Source organism: Lytechinus pictus, chromosome 9 (assembly GCF_037042905.1).
Source record: "Lytechinus pictus isolate F3 Inbred chromosome 9, Lp3.0, whole genome shotgun sequence".
Taxonomy (NCBI): Eukaryota; Metazoa; Echinodermata; class Echinoidea; order Temnopleuroida; family Toxopneustidae; genus Lytechinus; species Lytechinus pictus.
Window position 1 is genome coordinate 2,976,942 of NC_087253.1, and position 17,558 is coordinate 2,994,499.

Sequence of the window (17,558 nt, forward strand, 5' to 3'; positions counted from 1 at the left end):
TGACAGTAAATTAAGGCAAGGATCTGACTGATCTGAGGGCGATAAAACAGAAGGATAATAGCATGTCAGGCCTGTTTTTAGGCATGTATCTCAAAGGGTGAATGGGTAATGGAATGAGAATAGATAGAAATAGGTGGGGGATTGGTAGGCATAATGGCCCGAATTCACAAAGGTCGACTAAATTTATACCGGGGTTAAATTTAGTCGGGGGTTAACTAATACCGGGGTATAAAGTTAGTCCACCGCGCTATTCACAAACGGTGGACTAACTAATCCATGGCCTAACTTTAGCACCCGGTGCTAAATTTAACCCACGGCTGAGTTATACCCCGGTCATAACTTTAGTCCATGGATTAAATCATGGACTGAAGCTAGCATACTATTATAACACTGCGCTGAGCATGCTCAGTGTAATAAAGCAGTACTGAGCATGCTCAGTGCCGTATTTTAGAGTTTCGTCTGCTAGGGCCATATGAAATGTCGCCATTGCATCACATGAGTTGGGAAGCAGAACTCAACCCCAAAATCATGTATCAGCAGCATGAACTTGAATTTCTTAGCAATGAGGTGTTGACAACGAACATTGTCATTACTTATTTGTTAATATTTACCAACTTAGGTTCGGACTAACGTTAGCGCTGCCTGCGTGCGAGCTAGCTCGAGTGCGCCTGCAGCATCGTACCGCATCGAGAAGTTCAAACTCCGTCAATGTACGGTACCGTGCGGTAGGTGCACTGCAACGTGATGAAGTTTTAACCTTTTTAGACAGCTGCGCGCAGCAGCCGGCTTTTTCGAGGGGGTTTTACACATATTTTTCCAGCGGAACAATGACAGAGACCAAAGTTTTTTTTTGTTTTGCCTTTTTGGTCTAATATGAAGTCCAGATCGATCGCCATCGTATTACAGTGCAGTTAGACGTGGATCTAGGCCTAGTATAATAGCGTGCCGTAACTGCGTTTTAGGCCTGAGGAAGTTACTTAGAGTTAGATCTACGGAAAAATAAATCTAACGTTACACGCCAATTACATCTAGATCAAGTGCACATTTGTTTGAATTAAATCATAACCAATCTGATTGTATAATCCTACCTACCTTATCGAAGTCCGGTGGAACTTTGCCCGGAGCTAGCTTTGATAGAAAATGGAAATATGGAATTGAATCTTTGTTTGGGTTATGTACTTGGACTTGGTAAATGGTGGGGCCAGCGTCGCGTGGGGCGGAGCGACATGACCTTGATCTGATCTCGCGTCCACAAGCGTGCCTCTTTTCCTTTCCCTCAGAATTGACTTTCCCATTCGAAGTAATATTTTCAATTCATTTATTTATTCTCGTCTTTTTATATGGTGTATCTCGATAAATTGATTTAAAAAAAAAAATTAAGCGAGCAAAATTTTTTCAAAATTGACATTAAAATTCTAGTTTGTGTTAGATTTTCACATAATATCAAAAAAATATTCTATTTCACCCTCATTTCTTTTATCTTTTTCTTGGTCGTGAATTTTTTTTTTTTTTTTTTTTTTTTTTTGGGGGGGGGGGCAAGAGCCCCAAGCCCCCCCCCCCCTCCCTATTCCATACGTCAGTTCTACCAACATCTCTAAAAGGAGCTGAGATACTCATTAGTAGCTCCTCCACACTCACTGGTCACTCTTGCAATCGCATTATTCCCAACCTTAACCTATATACTCCAGTTTGCTTTGGAGGGGGGGGGGGGTCAAGCTATTCACCATGCTTGCAGTATTTTTTTCCTTAAAGGAAACACAATTTCCTTATCAGAAAAATAAAGACTTATCAACCCTGGATAAGTGTAAAGGGTATTCCACCCAATCATAATAATATATTTGAAATTGGGGAAATATCAGTGGCGTACGTATTAGGCCCAAAATTTTGAGGGGGCTAAATATATGGCGTATCGGGTAAAATAAAAAATTGCGAGCAAGGAAAAATATCCAAAATTTTAGTATCAAATATCCAATTTTGTGATAGATTTGACATAATATTCAGAAAAAATGTGTTTCACCTTTCTTTTTTTTCCTTGGTTATAATATTTTTTTTTTTTTTTTTTTTGGGGGGGGACTTTTTTCCATGGTCAGTGGTCCATGGTCCTCCCTCTATACTTTCAAACTGAACGGACTAAATTTCCTAAAATAAAATAACTTTTAAACAAAGATTTATACTATAACACCACTGGCCATTCTTTCATTGACACATGTAGCTACCTTTACTCCTTTCATTTCTCATTTGCTTCAATCACATTTGTTTCAATCACATGTACATTATTGTGCATCTTAACGTGCCAAATACTTTTCTCTCAATTAAATTATATTATAATAATTTTGCATTATACCCTACAACAAGTTTCTTGAAGTATATCCTCCTGCACAAGCAAGCAATCACTTGACTTTCTTCATAAACAACCTTAACCAACATACCATTACCACCACCCCTGCCTTACACATAACCTTAATCTCTCCTTAGCACAATTTTTATCTGAAAGTAAATAAAATAAGTCTTTCTTATATAAATTTATTTTTTGCCTCCTGCAAGAACGATGAACCATGCAGCATATAGACAGAATTGATAAAAGAATTTCATTTTTGTTTTCTCCTGACACAATTACTTGAAAACGATATAAAAGGACAAGTCCACCCCCACAAAGTTGATTTGAATAAAAAGAGAAAAACCCAACAAGCGTAACACTGACAATTTCATCAAAATCTGATGTAAAGATATTAAATTATGACATTTTTAAAGTTTTGCTTGACCACACACTTATATGTACATCCCAGTCGGCATGCAAACTATTTCTTTTTATTCTACTAGATGAATTATTCAAATTTTCTCTTCATTGTCAAGTGAAACCAAGATTAGTCCCCCCCCCCCCCGAACATGTGGGATTTGCATTATTTTAATACTATAATTTTGGTTCAATCAAGTTGGCCCTCAATGTCAAATCTGTAAAAAATGAAATATTGTACAATTCAAGCAACAAAAACAAAAGAAATAGTGAAGGACGTCATTGACTGTCTCATTTGCATGTCACTGATCTGTGCATATAACTGTGTTGTGAAAAATAAGCCAAATCTAAAAATGTCATAACGTTCCTATTTTACAACTGATTTTGATGAAATTTTCAGCATTATGCTCGGTTGATTTTTTTCTATTAATTCAAATCGAATTTTTTTCTGGGGAGGACTTGACCTTTAAAATCAAAACTTATATGTACATGTGTAGTAGACAGAGCAGTTTATTTAGTGCATTACTTTTTAAGGTAGATTGATATTCTTTACATAATGATACGAAGATTGAATAGACTGTTTACGTTTTCTTAACAATGCATCAGAAACTCCGAATAAAAATAGATAAACAATGGATTAAAAAAAGTTTAATGAAGATTTTAAACTCTACAGCTAAAGCATGAATATCACAAGTAATTTGTCAAATATATTTCTGAAAGAAATTAAAGGATGATTCTATAAAATAGTAATATCAAACAAATGATAATAGCTTGCAATGTATTTATAGTGCTTACTACAGAAATGTATCTTAGGGTCTATGAAAATAGGTGGAAAAAAGGATATTCAACAAAAATGACATTTTATAATTTAAATTTGATAAATTAAGAATCTGCATATGCTAAGAAAAATGACTGTTTAATTAACAAAGAGGTTTTAAAATTGAAATCATGAGGCTTCAAACATTGATTGTTGATTAAAACAAACTTGGTATAAAATCGACTTGAATCATAACTTAATTAAGCAAAAAAATTTTTGATTATACCTCTCGTGTCCCTGCTTATACATTAGCCCATCATGTGTGTCATTTATATCCTGGAATTCACGTCCCAAACTTTTTGTCAAACAAGAAAAATGTTGTGAATTTGGGTTTTAAAAAGCAAGATGGTCATTTGATCACTAATGATAAATCGGAATGCATGAATACATCCTATCAACCAAGCTACCATATTTTTATCACAAGTGTCCACTTTCATGCACAGATAATCCAATGGAATGCTTAATACCCGTAGCACACCGTCCTTTTCTATTGACAACAGAATGCAGGCAGGAATTCATCAAAGAGGGGAGCAACGGATACCTGCAATAAGGATCAAAACAAAATGAATATTAGAAAATTTTCTCTTCGGTATTCTTTCTGGAAATATATCTTTATTGATCAAGCAATTAATACCTCCTTTACCTGAATAAGCAAAATGCATTTTTTCTATTTTTCATTTCTCCTGCAATAGGAAAGTTAGCAGATTATCTATATTTTTTTTCTTCAGTGAAATCTTTAAAATTGTCTTATTTCACATATTAAGAGTTTAAAATTACAAAAAAATTTGACCAACAACAAGATTGAAACTTGATAAAAGACAGTAAAAGACATGTAGTAGGGGCCAATATATTTTTTCTTCATTATCACATACCTCTAGTAGGTGTTGAATACAGAGAATATCACATTGAAAACTGATTGAGTATACCAACCTATACATTTACAGAAGACCTGTTCTTCCTGCTAAGTACAGGGCTTGTTCCCCATCAGGACTCCTGATGTAGACATGGCCCGGATTGGCCCCAATCGATAGCACCTATGACTCTTGGAAACCTGTAGCAATCATCAAATTGTCGATGGGTGGTTTGAATTTCTTGTCATTGGAAACTTCATTAACTATTACTCCTTGCTATTGCCTCAGAAAAATCTTTGATGATTCTGCACACGGATGACTGTGATATAGTTGCTTCGTCTGCTTGCATCTTCTAAAAGGTACCTTTAGTTATCGAATGATAAGTGATGTTATGTAATTGGTTTATTGATATTAAAGCCAATTGATACTTTACCATTTACGTTTGCAAACATTGTGCTTCTGTTATGACCTGATGTTTATGATGCACTGGAACTGCTTAAAGAGATTTTTCTTAGATTCATTAAAAAAAAACTCTACTGCAATAACTATCCATGCAAAATGGAGAATATCTCTCTAGCTGAAATGACATACCAATATTTCTTTTTGGGTGGTTATAAATCATCCTTCATGATAATTTCCCACTTGAATATGACATATTTGTATAAAAAAATGTTGCTACAGTTTTGTAAAAAATGAGAAAAATAAAATCCCCACCTATTTCCAACCCAAAGGGTTACATGTTTCATTCCGAAAAAAACCTTTCTGTGAAACACTCCCCCTCCCATGTAAGGGGTTACTAGTTCTCCTGGCTGAAAGCAAAAAAAAAATCATACAATTTGGATGATTAATAATGAATATTAGGTTTTGTATTAATTATTTCTGTAAAACATGTACATGTTATCATGAATTTGGAAGAAGTAGCCTGATGATGTCACATCCACACATTTTCCACACATGAATGTACAAGGGTTCAATGATATTTGCTCTGGCGACAATTACTCAATGGAAAATCTTCATGCTAAGCAAAACATAAAACTTAATTTTCATGACTAGATACTTCCAATCCTTGATCCTTACATTATTCTGAACTCGCAATAACTATCTTAAATATATAATCAGCAGTCAACCCAATTTTTACATTCCTGGAGGAAAAAAATTAATGATTATAATTTCAGATCACTAGAGAACAAGTGGGGATATGAATATTGCATATGAGATACACAGAACTGTTTCCCCCAAGTAATGTAAAACTTTAAAACTGAATCAATTCATAATTCTCCATCCAATATTGATGGTTTTTGCTAGTCGAATTGTTCTTTATCAAAATCTCATTATTTTTGGCCTGGAGAATCACTTTCATAGAACATAATTTGACCCCCCCCCCCCCAATTACCTTCTGCTTTATACATGTAGTTCGCACATGAAAACTCACCAATGGCATAAAAACAAAGTCCTGTCAAAACCTGTAACATGACAGGCAATGTGTGGTCCTCTCTGTTGGTACCCCACTCTGAGAGGTTCATCCTCGTAGTATTCAAATGGATTCTTCCTGTCTCTTAATCCATGCTGTGGTCTTTCTATGTGTTGCTGAATCTGCATGGAAGTTGAAAGATTGTGTTGAAGAGTCACCATGAACGGGCAATTTACTCTTTGAATTTCATTTAATTCAAAAGTGTTTAAAATGAGGAACAGAATGTGAAAGATTATACAGAAATCCTTAAAAAAACATAGGATGAAAATTCTAATTGACATGAGTAGCTTTTCTATTTACCTACTTGTAAAAGTGAAGAAAAAAAACCTGCCAAATGTTGCTGATCATCATCATTGATAAAACCATGCACGTCTAAGAGATGCTTCTATGAAAACTGATTAAGTGAATCACTTTCAATTGGCTTTAATAATGAAGGCAAGGCACTAATTTTATGGAACTTTGTTTACACAAATAGAGGTTATTGCTTGCGAGTGACTTTCGAATAACATATTTTCATGAATCTTCATCAAAGTCTCATTAAACCTTTTTTTTTACTCCCCCCCCCCCCCCCGGCATTCATCAGACTGACAATGTTTTCTTTCTCTCTTTTAAATAAATATTCAACAAAATGTCAGGATTAATTGGAGATCAACAAGCCTTTAAAAAAAAAACTAGTGACCAGTAGACAAATATATATGTTAATAACACACAAGCAAGGTCCCCCCCCCCTCTTCTTTTTTGTCAATTACTATGACAAGAATGAAAAAGTAACATACATGTCACATGATACATTTACAATTACATGATGAATTCAAATCCCGGAAATAATATTTTATTCAAAAAGGCCATTTTAATGACATTTAATTTTTTTTTAATATGAATTGATAAGGCATACCTCACTCTCTTGCAAGACGGCACAGCAGTTCAAAATTGTGAGCCATGTTTGCCTTGTCTTGATTGATCACAATCTGCCGAGTATGTATGGTCTGTTGCTGATATGAAAGAAAAAAAAATAATGAAAAAAATATTTATTCATCAATCATACTGCAATGTCAAAGTATATAAAAAAAAATAATAAAGCAGCTACAAATGTAGATTGATAAAATCCGCTGTTTCAGAGAAGTCTTGTAACATTTTCTGATTTTTTTTTTTTGTGGGAGGGGATGCTGCGGAGCCACATGAACTCTCAGGGGAGCATATCCCTGACAGAAATAAACCTATTTATCGGTCTACTACAAATGTAGAGGACTAAAGATCAAATGCACTTGTCTGTGGTCTCATGTGAATTTAACATTGGAAGGACACCGTGTGAAAAAAAAATACTTGAAACAAAGAGGGTGGGGTAGAGAAAATAACCCCCAAAAGAGAGAATTTTCAAAGTTAGACCTCAGTTAGATCTACTCAAATTATTAATTAGGCCTAGGATTTCCATTATTTTTTAATGTTTTGACGACACCGTAAATCTATAAGTGATCGCAAATGCAATGCCGAAGGTCAGTAAAACTTAGTTTTAGTAAAAGTAAAATCAGCTCATTTATAGCTGTTGGAGTAAACAGCGGTGAGTGGAACCCAATCTTTTTTTTTTTTAATTTCCAAAAATAATTGAAATTTGAATCAGGGCTTAGCCCACTCATCCTACGAACGAGCCTCTAGAGGTGACCCTTATTATAATATTTTTTTTTTACTCCAACGATGTTGTAGGACTAACTCTAACATGGCTACCAGGTAAGCTTCATAGCTTGACCATCTATCCAAGCCAAGGCAAAGCCAGCCCAGAGTAGTAGAATGTCTATAGTTATACCGGCTCTGTATTTGTATTGCTGCCAGGATTCCTCCATTCCTGGCCTTGCCTTGGCCTTGCTTTAGACAAAATTAGATGCACAGTCAGTAGATTGTGTTGGCAGAGCCAGGAGGAGTGGCAGGGGTATCGTAGACAACAAAAATTTCATGAAAATCACACGAAATCGAGAATCACTCAAAATCACTGCCTGGCATAACTAGAGTAGTATCGGCCTTTCAATCACGCCTACCAACCTTGCCTGTGTAGTGTACGCTAATTGCGTCTCGCACTGCACTGCACTGCTCATAGATATGAACGCACACAAAAGTACATGGCTGGGACTGAGCACCTTAGAGACGCGACGATAACAATGATTCAGATACCATTTCAAGTTTTCGAGTATACTTTTTGGAAAGTTAAAGCTATCAATAATATTTACTGATGGAACTGAAGGCTCCGTCATGATTTAAGCTCCAAAAAATTATGTGATTTACTTACAATCTCGGTTGAAGTCGTGAAATTTTAAGCTTTAGATAAGCCGATCACACCAAATCTCGTCTCCGTCCAAAAAACTTTTTTCTTACGGCGAACTTTTCCGCAATCGCAACGCTGCTCTCTGATTGGTTAAAACGGTGGACTAACTTTAATCCACCGATTTAGTCCACCCCAAAGAGCTGACTAAATCGTGACGTCAAATGACGCGTTTTATACCCCGGTATAACTTTAGTCCACCTTTGTGAATCGCAAAAGTTAGCCCCTAGGTGCTAACTTTAGTCCATGGATTAAAATGACGTCAAATGACGCGTTTTATACCCCGGGTATAACTTTAGTCCACCTTTGTGAATTCGGGCCAATAAGGATAAAGTTGGGAAAAGGAATAATCGAAAATATTAAAAAAATTCTGATTAGTCAGTAAGAGAAAATGAAGAGACATAGATGTGAGGGCGGAAACTATAATTGTACTCCAATTATCGATATATTACCATCACTATTTTCCCATCATCATCATCATAATAATCACCATCATCATCATCATCACCATAATCATTATCATCATCATCATCATCACAAATGCCACCTCCATCACCACCAATATTAACACCATGACAATCAATTAAAACATAATCATCACGTCATCATCAACACCATCATTGTCATTATCATCACCATTACCATCATCATCATCTTCATTATCACCATCATCACCATCATCATCATCATCAGAATCATCACTTTCACAATCATCATCACCAACATAACTATCACCACCACACCACCACCAACAACAACAACAACAGCATCATCATCATCATCATGAACGTCAACATCACTCCTTAGTGATACCTACCCTTATAACTTCCGGGCATGCATAATGGGGAGATCCGCAGCTTGTTTCTAGGAGTGATTGGTCTAGTTGTAGTGATGCCATCCCAAAGTCTGCCACTCTGATATTATTCTTATCATCTAGAAGAAGATTCTCTGGTTTCAGATCCCGGTGACTTAAAGGAAAAAATTTACATCAATATATTTACATCAATCAGATTATATGAATATCTAAAATTTTGACTTCTAAAATGATAAATGATAAAACATGTAAGAATATTAAAGTCACTTTGTAATAGCCAGCTTGAATAGCACCATCTTACATTATGGTTCCATGACAATTGCTCTGGCGACAATTGCTCCGGTGGAAAGTCAACATTTTAAGCCAAACCTAACACCTAATACCCAGATCAAAATAAACCCTAATCCTTACCTTTACTGAATTATTCTGAAACAAAAACTCGATTATTACAATCCTAACTAACCCTATGCCCCCTGAGATATAAGGACCGGAGCAAATGTTGTGTCACCTACATTGTAGGTGTGCAGATAAGAACACTGTCCTCACTACCATCCTCATCATCATATTCTTCATCACTAACACCATCAACATCATCATCATCGCCAACACCACCATCATCATCATCATTATCATCATCTCTGAAACACCCTTATCCTTACTTTCCATTCTCCTTTTCCTTTAATATTTTTTGGCTTTTTACTCATTATCGTGATAGAAATAAATATGTTGTTTTTTTCTCTTTCATGTATTTGTCCTTGTATTAAATGGCCTCGCAGGAAACATTTATTTTTCACAAGCAATTTGCTATTAATTTTACAACGATGTCCAAGAGAACTGAAAGTGAGCATTATCAAAGGCAACACAACACAAATAGTATAGTAAAAGCATTTTTTTCTACACAACTGATACTTGAGCTCTCTTGCCTGTTTACACACTGAAACATGAACGGTTTCAACACACTGTTCCTTTGTGTGTGTGTCTAAGCCTCAGGGGACCAAGAGGAAAACTTTCTAGTACTGCAGTGAATGAAGTAGGAGTCAGAATGTGAAAACCAACTAACATGGAAAAAGACAGTCCCATAGTATTCTCATAAGAGTCATATGAATTTTCTGTATAAAGTGACTATAGAGTTATGTTGAATATCAGGGTTATATTTATATAGATATATGTATGTGAATATGTAATTATGCTATTGATTATTACTGATTCAATTATATTAATTATAACAAATTGTATGTTATGTGGACAGGGCTGATGTTGTAAGCAGTTTTGAAACTGACAATGCTACTCTGTATAAATAAAACTACAAATAAATAAATAAATATATTAAATCAGGCAAATACTGTAAATGATTATGTGTTTCTTATGATTATTTTATTTGATGATGATGATGGTGACGAAGAGCATTTGTATAGCACCATTTATCTGTAATAAAACATTAAAGTCTTTTTAAGAAGCATAGAGAATTGATTCTGTCATTGTATTACACACACAATTTAACAAGCTTATTGTTATCATCACCATCATCATCATCATTATCATCATCATCATTATATAAAAGTCATCGTCAGGATGCTCACCATTACCATCACAAACATTATCAGCAATATCATCATCATCATCATCATCATCATCATCATCACCATTATCATCATTAATCATCATCATCAACATCATTCTCATTACTATTAGATCATCATAATTATTATGATTATAATTATGATGCATGCAGCACAAAATATTTAAATAGGTAGGATGATGGTGGGTCAATTGGTTGTTGTCCCCATACCAGTCATTTCATATACCTCCTAAAATTGCACCTTTCTATTGTTGATAAATCAGGGTCATTCGCCTTATGAAAGCCTTGGTCATATTACAGTGCCTACAGCATAGACTTTGCATGATTAAGCATGCCAGCAAAAAAGCAATATTGTTATATGCCAGTGATATTAAAATTCATTGGACAAAATTGGGTAGTACTTAAAAGAGGCTCTGATAAGGGATTTAAACAACCTGTGATAACAAAATGCCAAAATTAAGTAGACATTCCTTATAGTCATATAATTTCTGGATATTTAATCCAATGATTCATGTTCCAAAAGTAATAATTTTCCAATCATGACACCATACAACAGTATAATGGTTTTATTTTTAACAAAGTCCAAATCGGTAGTCCCATGTCTTTCTGTGTATAGTGCATGCGTTTCTTGACAGAATTCTATTAATTAATCATATTTTTGGCAATTCCAATACATTACAACATACACTAGTTCTAATGTATTTTAGGAAAACATCTTTCAATATTACTTTAGAGATTTTCTTCCACTTTACAAAAATACAAAAAGAGCTATCTTGAATAATTGCTTGGAAAGCCAAGATCATAATATTAATAACAAATAAAATAACCGTCTATAATTTCGTCACGGAGGAAAGTGTAGAGGAATACTGCGTGTGTTTAAACCAAGCAGAGCTTGATTTCCTGAATGGCTTCCTATAGGTCCCTGGGAGTCCTGTTCGAAGACAGGATTGAATTTCCGATCCTTGTTGGGGGATTATGGGCTAATTATTAGCTGTGAAATAATTTCTCTCATCCTTTTGGAAACTGTAGTGTTTTGACTTCAAATATGTCACAATACTGTAAATCTGTTGATTGCAGGATTATACAATTCTTGTTTGTTTTTTAATAATAATAATAAACAGTTCTTGTATAGCGCATATCACGATTATGAATAATGTCTCTATGTGCTTCCAAAGGACTTGGATATTATTACCCCAGCTGTAGCTTGGCAGCCGTAATTACTAAGATTACAGCGCACACGCATTTCAAGGAATTAATTCCTGCCAGGTACCCATTCACCTCACCTGGGTTGAGTGCAGCACAATGTGGATAAATTTCTTGCTGAAGGAAATTACGCCATGGCTGGGATTCGAACCCACAACCCTCTGTTTCAAAGTCCGGAGACTAATCCACTGGGCCACAACGCTCCACAAGTAGTTTTTTCAAGTAGGCAGTGTGTGAATTTCGAGAATTAAGAGAAGGATTGTCCCCAAGTAGGTAAATTGCAAAGTGGGGGGCCCTACAATAGACTTCTGTCCTTTTTAACTGGTTATGGTGCAATTAATATTAAATGAATAAATATTGTGGTACAAATTATGATGGCCAATTGGCCAAGAATTCATCAGAAATTTGGGATGTATGTTTGGTTTATTTCCAATTCGTCTAATGTCAATTCGTCCAATTGCCAACTCGCATACTATCATTTGGTCTCCCATCAGTCCGTCCACTATCACCATGGTCTAATTTCCAATTCAGCCACTCACCATTTCGTCTAATAACCGGTTGATCCGGTAGCCATTTAGTCAATATACCATTCGGTCTAATTGGACTAAGTGTTAATTGTGCAAAATGAAGAAAAGAAAAAATAAATATTAGACCAACTGGTTATGAGACGAAATGGTCATAGACGAAACGGTAATTAGACGAAGTGATGATTGGACCAAATGGTTATTGGACCAAATGGTTGTTAGACGGACTGTTGATGGACAGAATGGCATTAGCCAAAATTAAAGTAGACAATGTGGTGAGTGAATGAGTTGCATGGACCTATCCACGGAGGATTACTGAGGGTGCTGTGACAATGGTCAGCACCCCCAGTAACAATAGAATGATCCTCCGTGGATAGACCCATGATGAGTTGGCAGTGGACGAATTGGCAATTTACCGATTTCGTGACCAAGCACCCAAAACCAACAATAATTCACCAGGGAAGGTTCTCTGTAAATAGCGAAATAGTAAATTTGGTCTTCAAAAAGCAAAAATTAGCTTTACACAGCAAATTATTGCTTGCATGTTTATTCCCAGTTCTTATCATAATGACATCATAATCAGTGATTGTGAACGTGACTTTCAAAAAACAAGTCACATGATGCATCACATGTAATAGAAAAACCTACAAATACATAGTGGTATGCTTGAGCCAAAAAATAAATAAATTAACATATTTTCAGAAAAGTGAAAGTGAAACATACATTGTATAGTTATGAAAACAAAAGCCCTGGCATAAACTGTAGTAGAACTGTGAGATCAAATGGTTTATTTTATTTTTTAGAAGTTTCATAGATAAATTTGAGGTTGAAATTCTTAGTGCTATAAAAAAATTCTGTTCATTATCTTTGGTATTCTTGAATTGAAATTGAATTGATCTTTTAGCACAAAACAGTAGAAATTTGTCTATTGAACACTATTCGTAATTTTCTTATTTCATGGTTTTTTTTTTTTAAATTGTTATCGATCTCAAAAAGATGATTTGTATACTTCAGGGTCTTTTTATAAAGATTAGTCAGAATAACAATTTCTATAAAATTTTACTTACAAGCCAATCAAGTTTAATTATCTCAGTAGCTTTACATTGCTATTGCATTTTATCATAGCAAGTTTTATGAAACATTGGGCGTGAAAGTATAAAGTCAAGAACTAAGTTTGACTTTAATCCTTTCTACCAGAATGTCTGCAACATGTATCAATTTACGTCCCGTAGCAGGCTCTAAGCATTCGAGGGCCCTGTCTTACAAAGAGTTATGATTGATCCAATCAATCGTAACTCTATGGAAATCCATCAGTGTCATATTTTTTTCTACAGGAAATTTGCAAAATGTCCTTGGTAAACAAAGGAGAACACCAAATTGTCAAGAAATCAATGAATTAATGGATATACATTCATATCTAGAATTCTTTTTGAACAAACATGCATTTTATACGTTGACTTTGCTGGCTTTCCATAGTTGCGATTGATCGGATCAATCACAACTCTTTGTAAGATGGGCCCCAGATCATACAGAAGTACTTGGTTTTGATAAATGCTCTCACAAATTGCCACCTCAATTTGATACTGTTCTCTTGCAGTTGTTCTTCCTATCCAGAGGCAGATACGGTTTCTAATGGATCATACTGCCTCGGGAAATGTAGCCTCCGTTCCGCCGGTATAATATGTAATTGTTGCTCGCATCCATGATGAAGCCCAAATTAATAACGATAATGATGATTGCCTATGTTTAAAGGCTACAAACTGCATGCATGCTGAACTGTTTCTGAGCAATACATAGTGCACCTTCTCTTTACAATTTCTTAAATTTATATGTTATCTACTATTTATACAACAATACAGGGAATAATTTTCCCGGTATCGCATTGCAATTTGCTCCATATTTTTGAAAGACTGCTATGCATGAAGTCTTTTGTATAGCATATTTTACATAGGACTGTACATCACTTAATTGAGAGCTTTTCTCTTTTGACCAAAAATGCTATTCAAATTTGTAAAGCAAAATTATTCCCTGCAATATTAAGCATAACGTCTTATACTTTGGTCAAACAATTTGTTGTACTTTTCGTTTGTTGTACTTCTTTTCATATTGAAGAAAGTGAATGATACGCCCTTTCTCAATCTGGAATGAATATAAGACAGATCTTACAGTTATCGGATTTACATACTTAGAGCATGCTGAATGGAACATTAGCTGATCTAGCAAACATAACTTCACATTCAAGGCACACAATAAATTAGTCAGAAAAGGTGATGATTTATGATGCAACAAATTGTAAACTCTTTTGAATCATTTAATGAAATGAATTCACTTCAAACCCAGGCAACCAGATTCATTTTTTTTTTTGGGGGGGGTAAATATGTGGCCTGTCACCCCAACCCGTCCCCTTCTGACAAGATCAAATAAAGTCGCACAGAATGAATTCTGAAATTGTTATTTAGCTTGAAAATGTACATCCTACCAACTATAACCCATACTTGACTGAAAGTAAAAGAAATTCAGTGTAGCCCCCTGTATTTTCATGGAATAAGGAGAGAACAAATGTTTGAAGTTCATTCAAGCACGAGATATGCACAGTATACAATATTTTTACTTTAAGAAAAATTAAAAAAAATTGCTATTTACAGATACTTTTCCCAAGGTAGGTGTTTCATAAAGCTGTTTGTAAGTTAAGAGCGACTTTCAGAACGACCGGTGATCCTTTCTTGTGGGAACTGGTATATTCATTGGCGATGGTTACGCGTGTAAGAAAGGTTCACCAGTCGTTCTAAAAGTCACTCTTAACTTACGAACAGCTTTATGAAATGGCCCCCTGGTGACTTATTGTCTGTAATGGGGTAGCAGGTCATAAGTATGTACTAGAGTTGACCTCTCCCCTTGGCCCTTCTATTGTAAATACTGACTATAGATGGAAAGAGAAAGTAATATTTTCTCACCATATTGAGTAACTATGACAGAAGTCAATGGCCGAGATGATTTGCCTGAAGAATCGTCGAGCTTCTCTCGGCGTTAATCGCCCTTTCTTCACCAAGTAATCAAAAAGCTCTCCACCGGCAACATGCTCCAGGATTAAATACCTATGAAGTGGAGAAACAGACAGAGAGAGAATATGTCAATATAAGATGGAAAAGAATGAGTGATTGGGAAGTTTGGAAGAGATAGTGAGAAAGAGAAAAAGAAAAAGATTGATGAGAGAGAGGGAGATCACAGGAATCAATAAGGAAAAAGAAAGTATTTTATGCTCATTACATACTAAACTATTCTATTTCTTTAATAATAAGAATATGATTACACAAATAACTTCTCCTACTACTACTACTTCTACTTCTACTACTACTACTACTACTACTACTACTACTACTACTACTACTACTACTACTACTACTACTACTACTATACTGCTGCCACTGCTGCTGATATTACTGCTACTGCTACTTCTACTACTACTACTACTACTACTACTACTACTATACTGCTTCCACTGCTGCTGATATTACTGCAACTATTTCTACTACTCTTACTACTACTATACTATTACTACTGCTGCTGCTGCCATTACTACTACTACTACTACTACTACTACTACTACTACTATGACTACTACTGCTACTGCTACTACTACTACTACTACTACTGCTGCTACTGCTACTACTACTACTAAATGCTGTTGCTATTACTGCTACGATTACAATTTCTAATACGATGGCTACCACCACTCCCACAATCACAATACAATAAATACTATCATAGTATAAAAATACACAATGCCTTTCATGGATCTAGCAAAAACTACGAGTATCATTTTAAAGAGACATTTTTCTTGGGGCTACTTCTTTCAATTTCCTACAGGTTTAGCTGAAAACCAAAAGACCTCAGATTTAAAATTGCACATGATTTGATTATGCAGTATTCTAAAAAGACAGAGATACATAATCATGCTACAATATGAGGAGAAAATGGAGAGCACTTACCCCCCCCCCCCCCACCACCACAACCACAATTGAATAGAGAGGAAAATGTCATTGTGAATTTACAACCGTACTTTAAAATGGTGTTTCCATGACGACTAGGATATACTCACAGATATTTCCTATTTTCATAGACATCATAAAGCCCCAAGACATGCGGATGCTCAATCAACTTCATTATTGCTATCTCACGCTCCACCTGGGATTGATAGAAGGAAATAATAGAGGAGAAAGACAAAGGAAGAGAGAGAGAGCAGAAGGACAAGAAGAGAGAGAGAAGATGACAGAAGGTAAATATAGATGAGAGAGAAGGAGAGAGGAGATACAAGAAGACAAAAGAGAGGAACAAATGTGTGGGAGAGAGAGAGAGGAAAACAAAAATGGAAGGATAGAATATTGAGAAAAAGACAGAAGAATACAAAGAGGAATACAAGGGGAGAGAAAAAGATGGGAAGTTGTAACAAATGCAATTGTAAAGATCACTTTGGCTAAAATAAAGAATCAGAACATTAAAAATCAGATCTTGCAATTGCTGTGAAATGTTTCTCAGAATGCTTATTAAGGATATTGTGGTAATTTTAGTGAAAGCATTCATGAGCAATATCTCAATCACCCTATCTGGAGCAGTACACTTATCTGCCAGTTTGTAAAAAGAAGGATAATTTGATACTCAAAATAAATGCATCATGTGCTTTCTCTGCTCCCCCCCCTCTCTCTCTCTCTCTGCCACTCTCTTCTTCTCTCCTGGGAAGTTAATTCACACTATACCCATTTGCTTTATAGAAAGCAACAACCATTATCGGTCATCACCATCATAATAAGTTCACAAAAAATTGAGTCCATTGAATAATTCAAAGTAAAAGTAAAGCAAGCAATGAAACACTGAAATTAATGTCTAGCATGTACATAATACATCAATATGATCAAGAGATGCATAAAACTGCATTGAAAAGGGCAAAGATACAAGAATATGTTAGTTTGATGGGAGTATCTAAATAGCCAGACAGAGACTCCTAGATTTTCTGAACAGTACATATTAGGGCTGAGTTGAAGCAGGCAGTCCACAATTGACTGACCATTGGTGGTCACAAGTGCTATTTATTCTGAACTATTGGACTGCCAAAATACAGATCGACACATCTACAAGAATATCAACAAATTTAAGTGTCACAGTATATTTCCAATTTTTAATATCTAGATCTATTTATCAAAATTTACACCCGAGACTGTATTTCAAATCCTGAATCAACCAAGTAGATCTATGGAAA

The 17,558-nt window shown here is 35.3% G+C and overlaps 1 protein-coding gene across 2 annotated transcripts; it reads right to left on the bottom strand.

Moving 5' to 3' along the window:
- Positions 1–1,570: 1,570 nt before the first annotated feature.
- LOC129258412 (serine/threonine-protein kinase BRSK2-like) lies at positions 1,571–16,485 on the bottom strand. 2 transcript variants are annotated; one of them, XM_064104478.1, is made up of 7 exons: positions 16,404–16,485; positions 15,259–15,399; positions 8,152–9,152; positions 6,769–6,865; positions 5,835–5,995; positions 4,482–4,602; positions 1,571–4,092 (listed from the first exon to the last, which is right to left on the bottom strand). In XM_064104478.1, exons 1-3 carry the CDS (start codon positions 16,466–16,468, stop codon positions 8,981–8,983), a joined length of 378 nt encoding a protein of 125 aa, XP_063960548.1. In that variant the 5' UTR covers positions 16,469–16,485; the 3' UTR covers positions 1,571–4,092; positions 4,482–4,602; positions 5,835–5,995; positions 6,769–6,865; positions 8,152–8,980. The 2 variants fall into 2 exon arrangements, with proteins under 2 accessions (XP_063960548.1, XP_063960547.1); XM_064104477.1 differs by having other exon boundaries at positions 4,482–4,765.
- Positions 16,486–17,558: the final 1,073 nt, after the last annotated feature.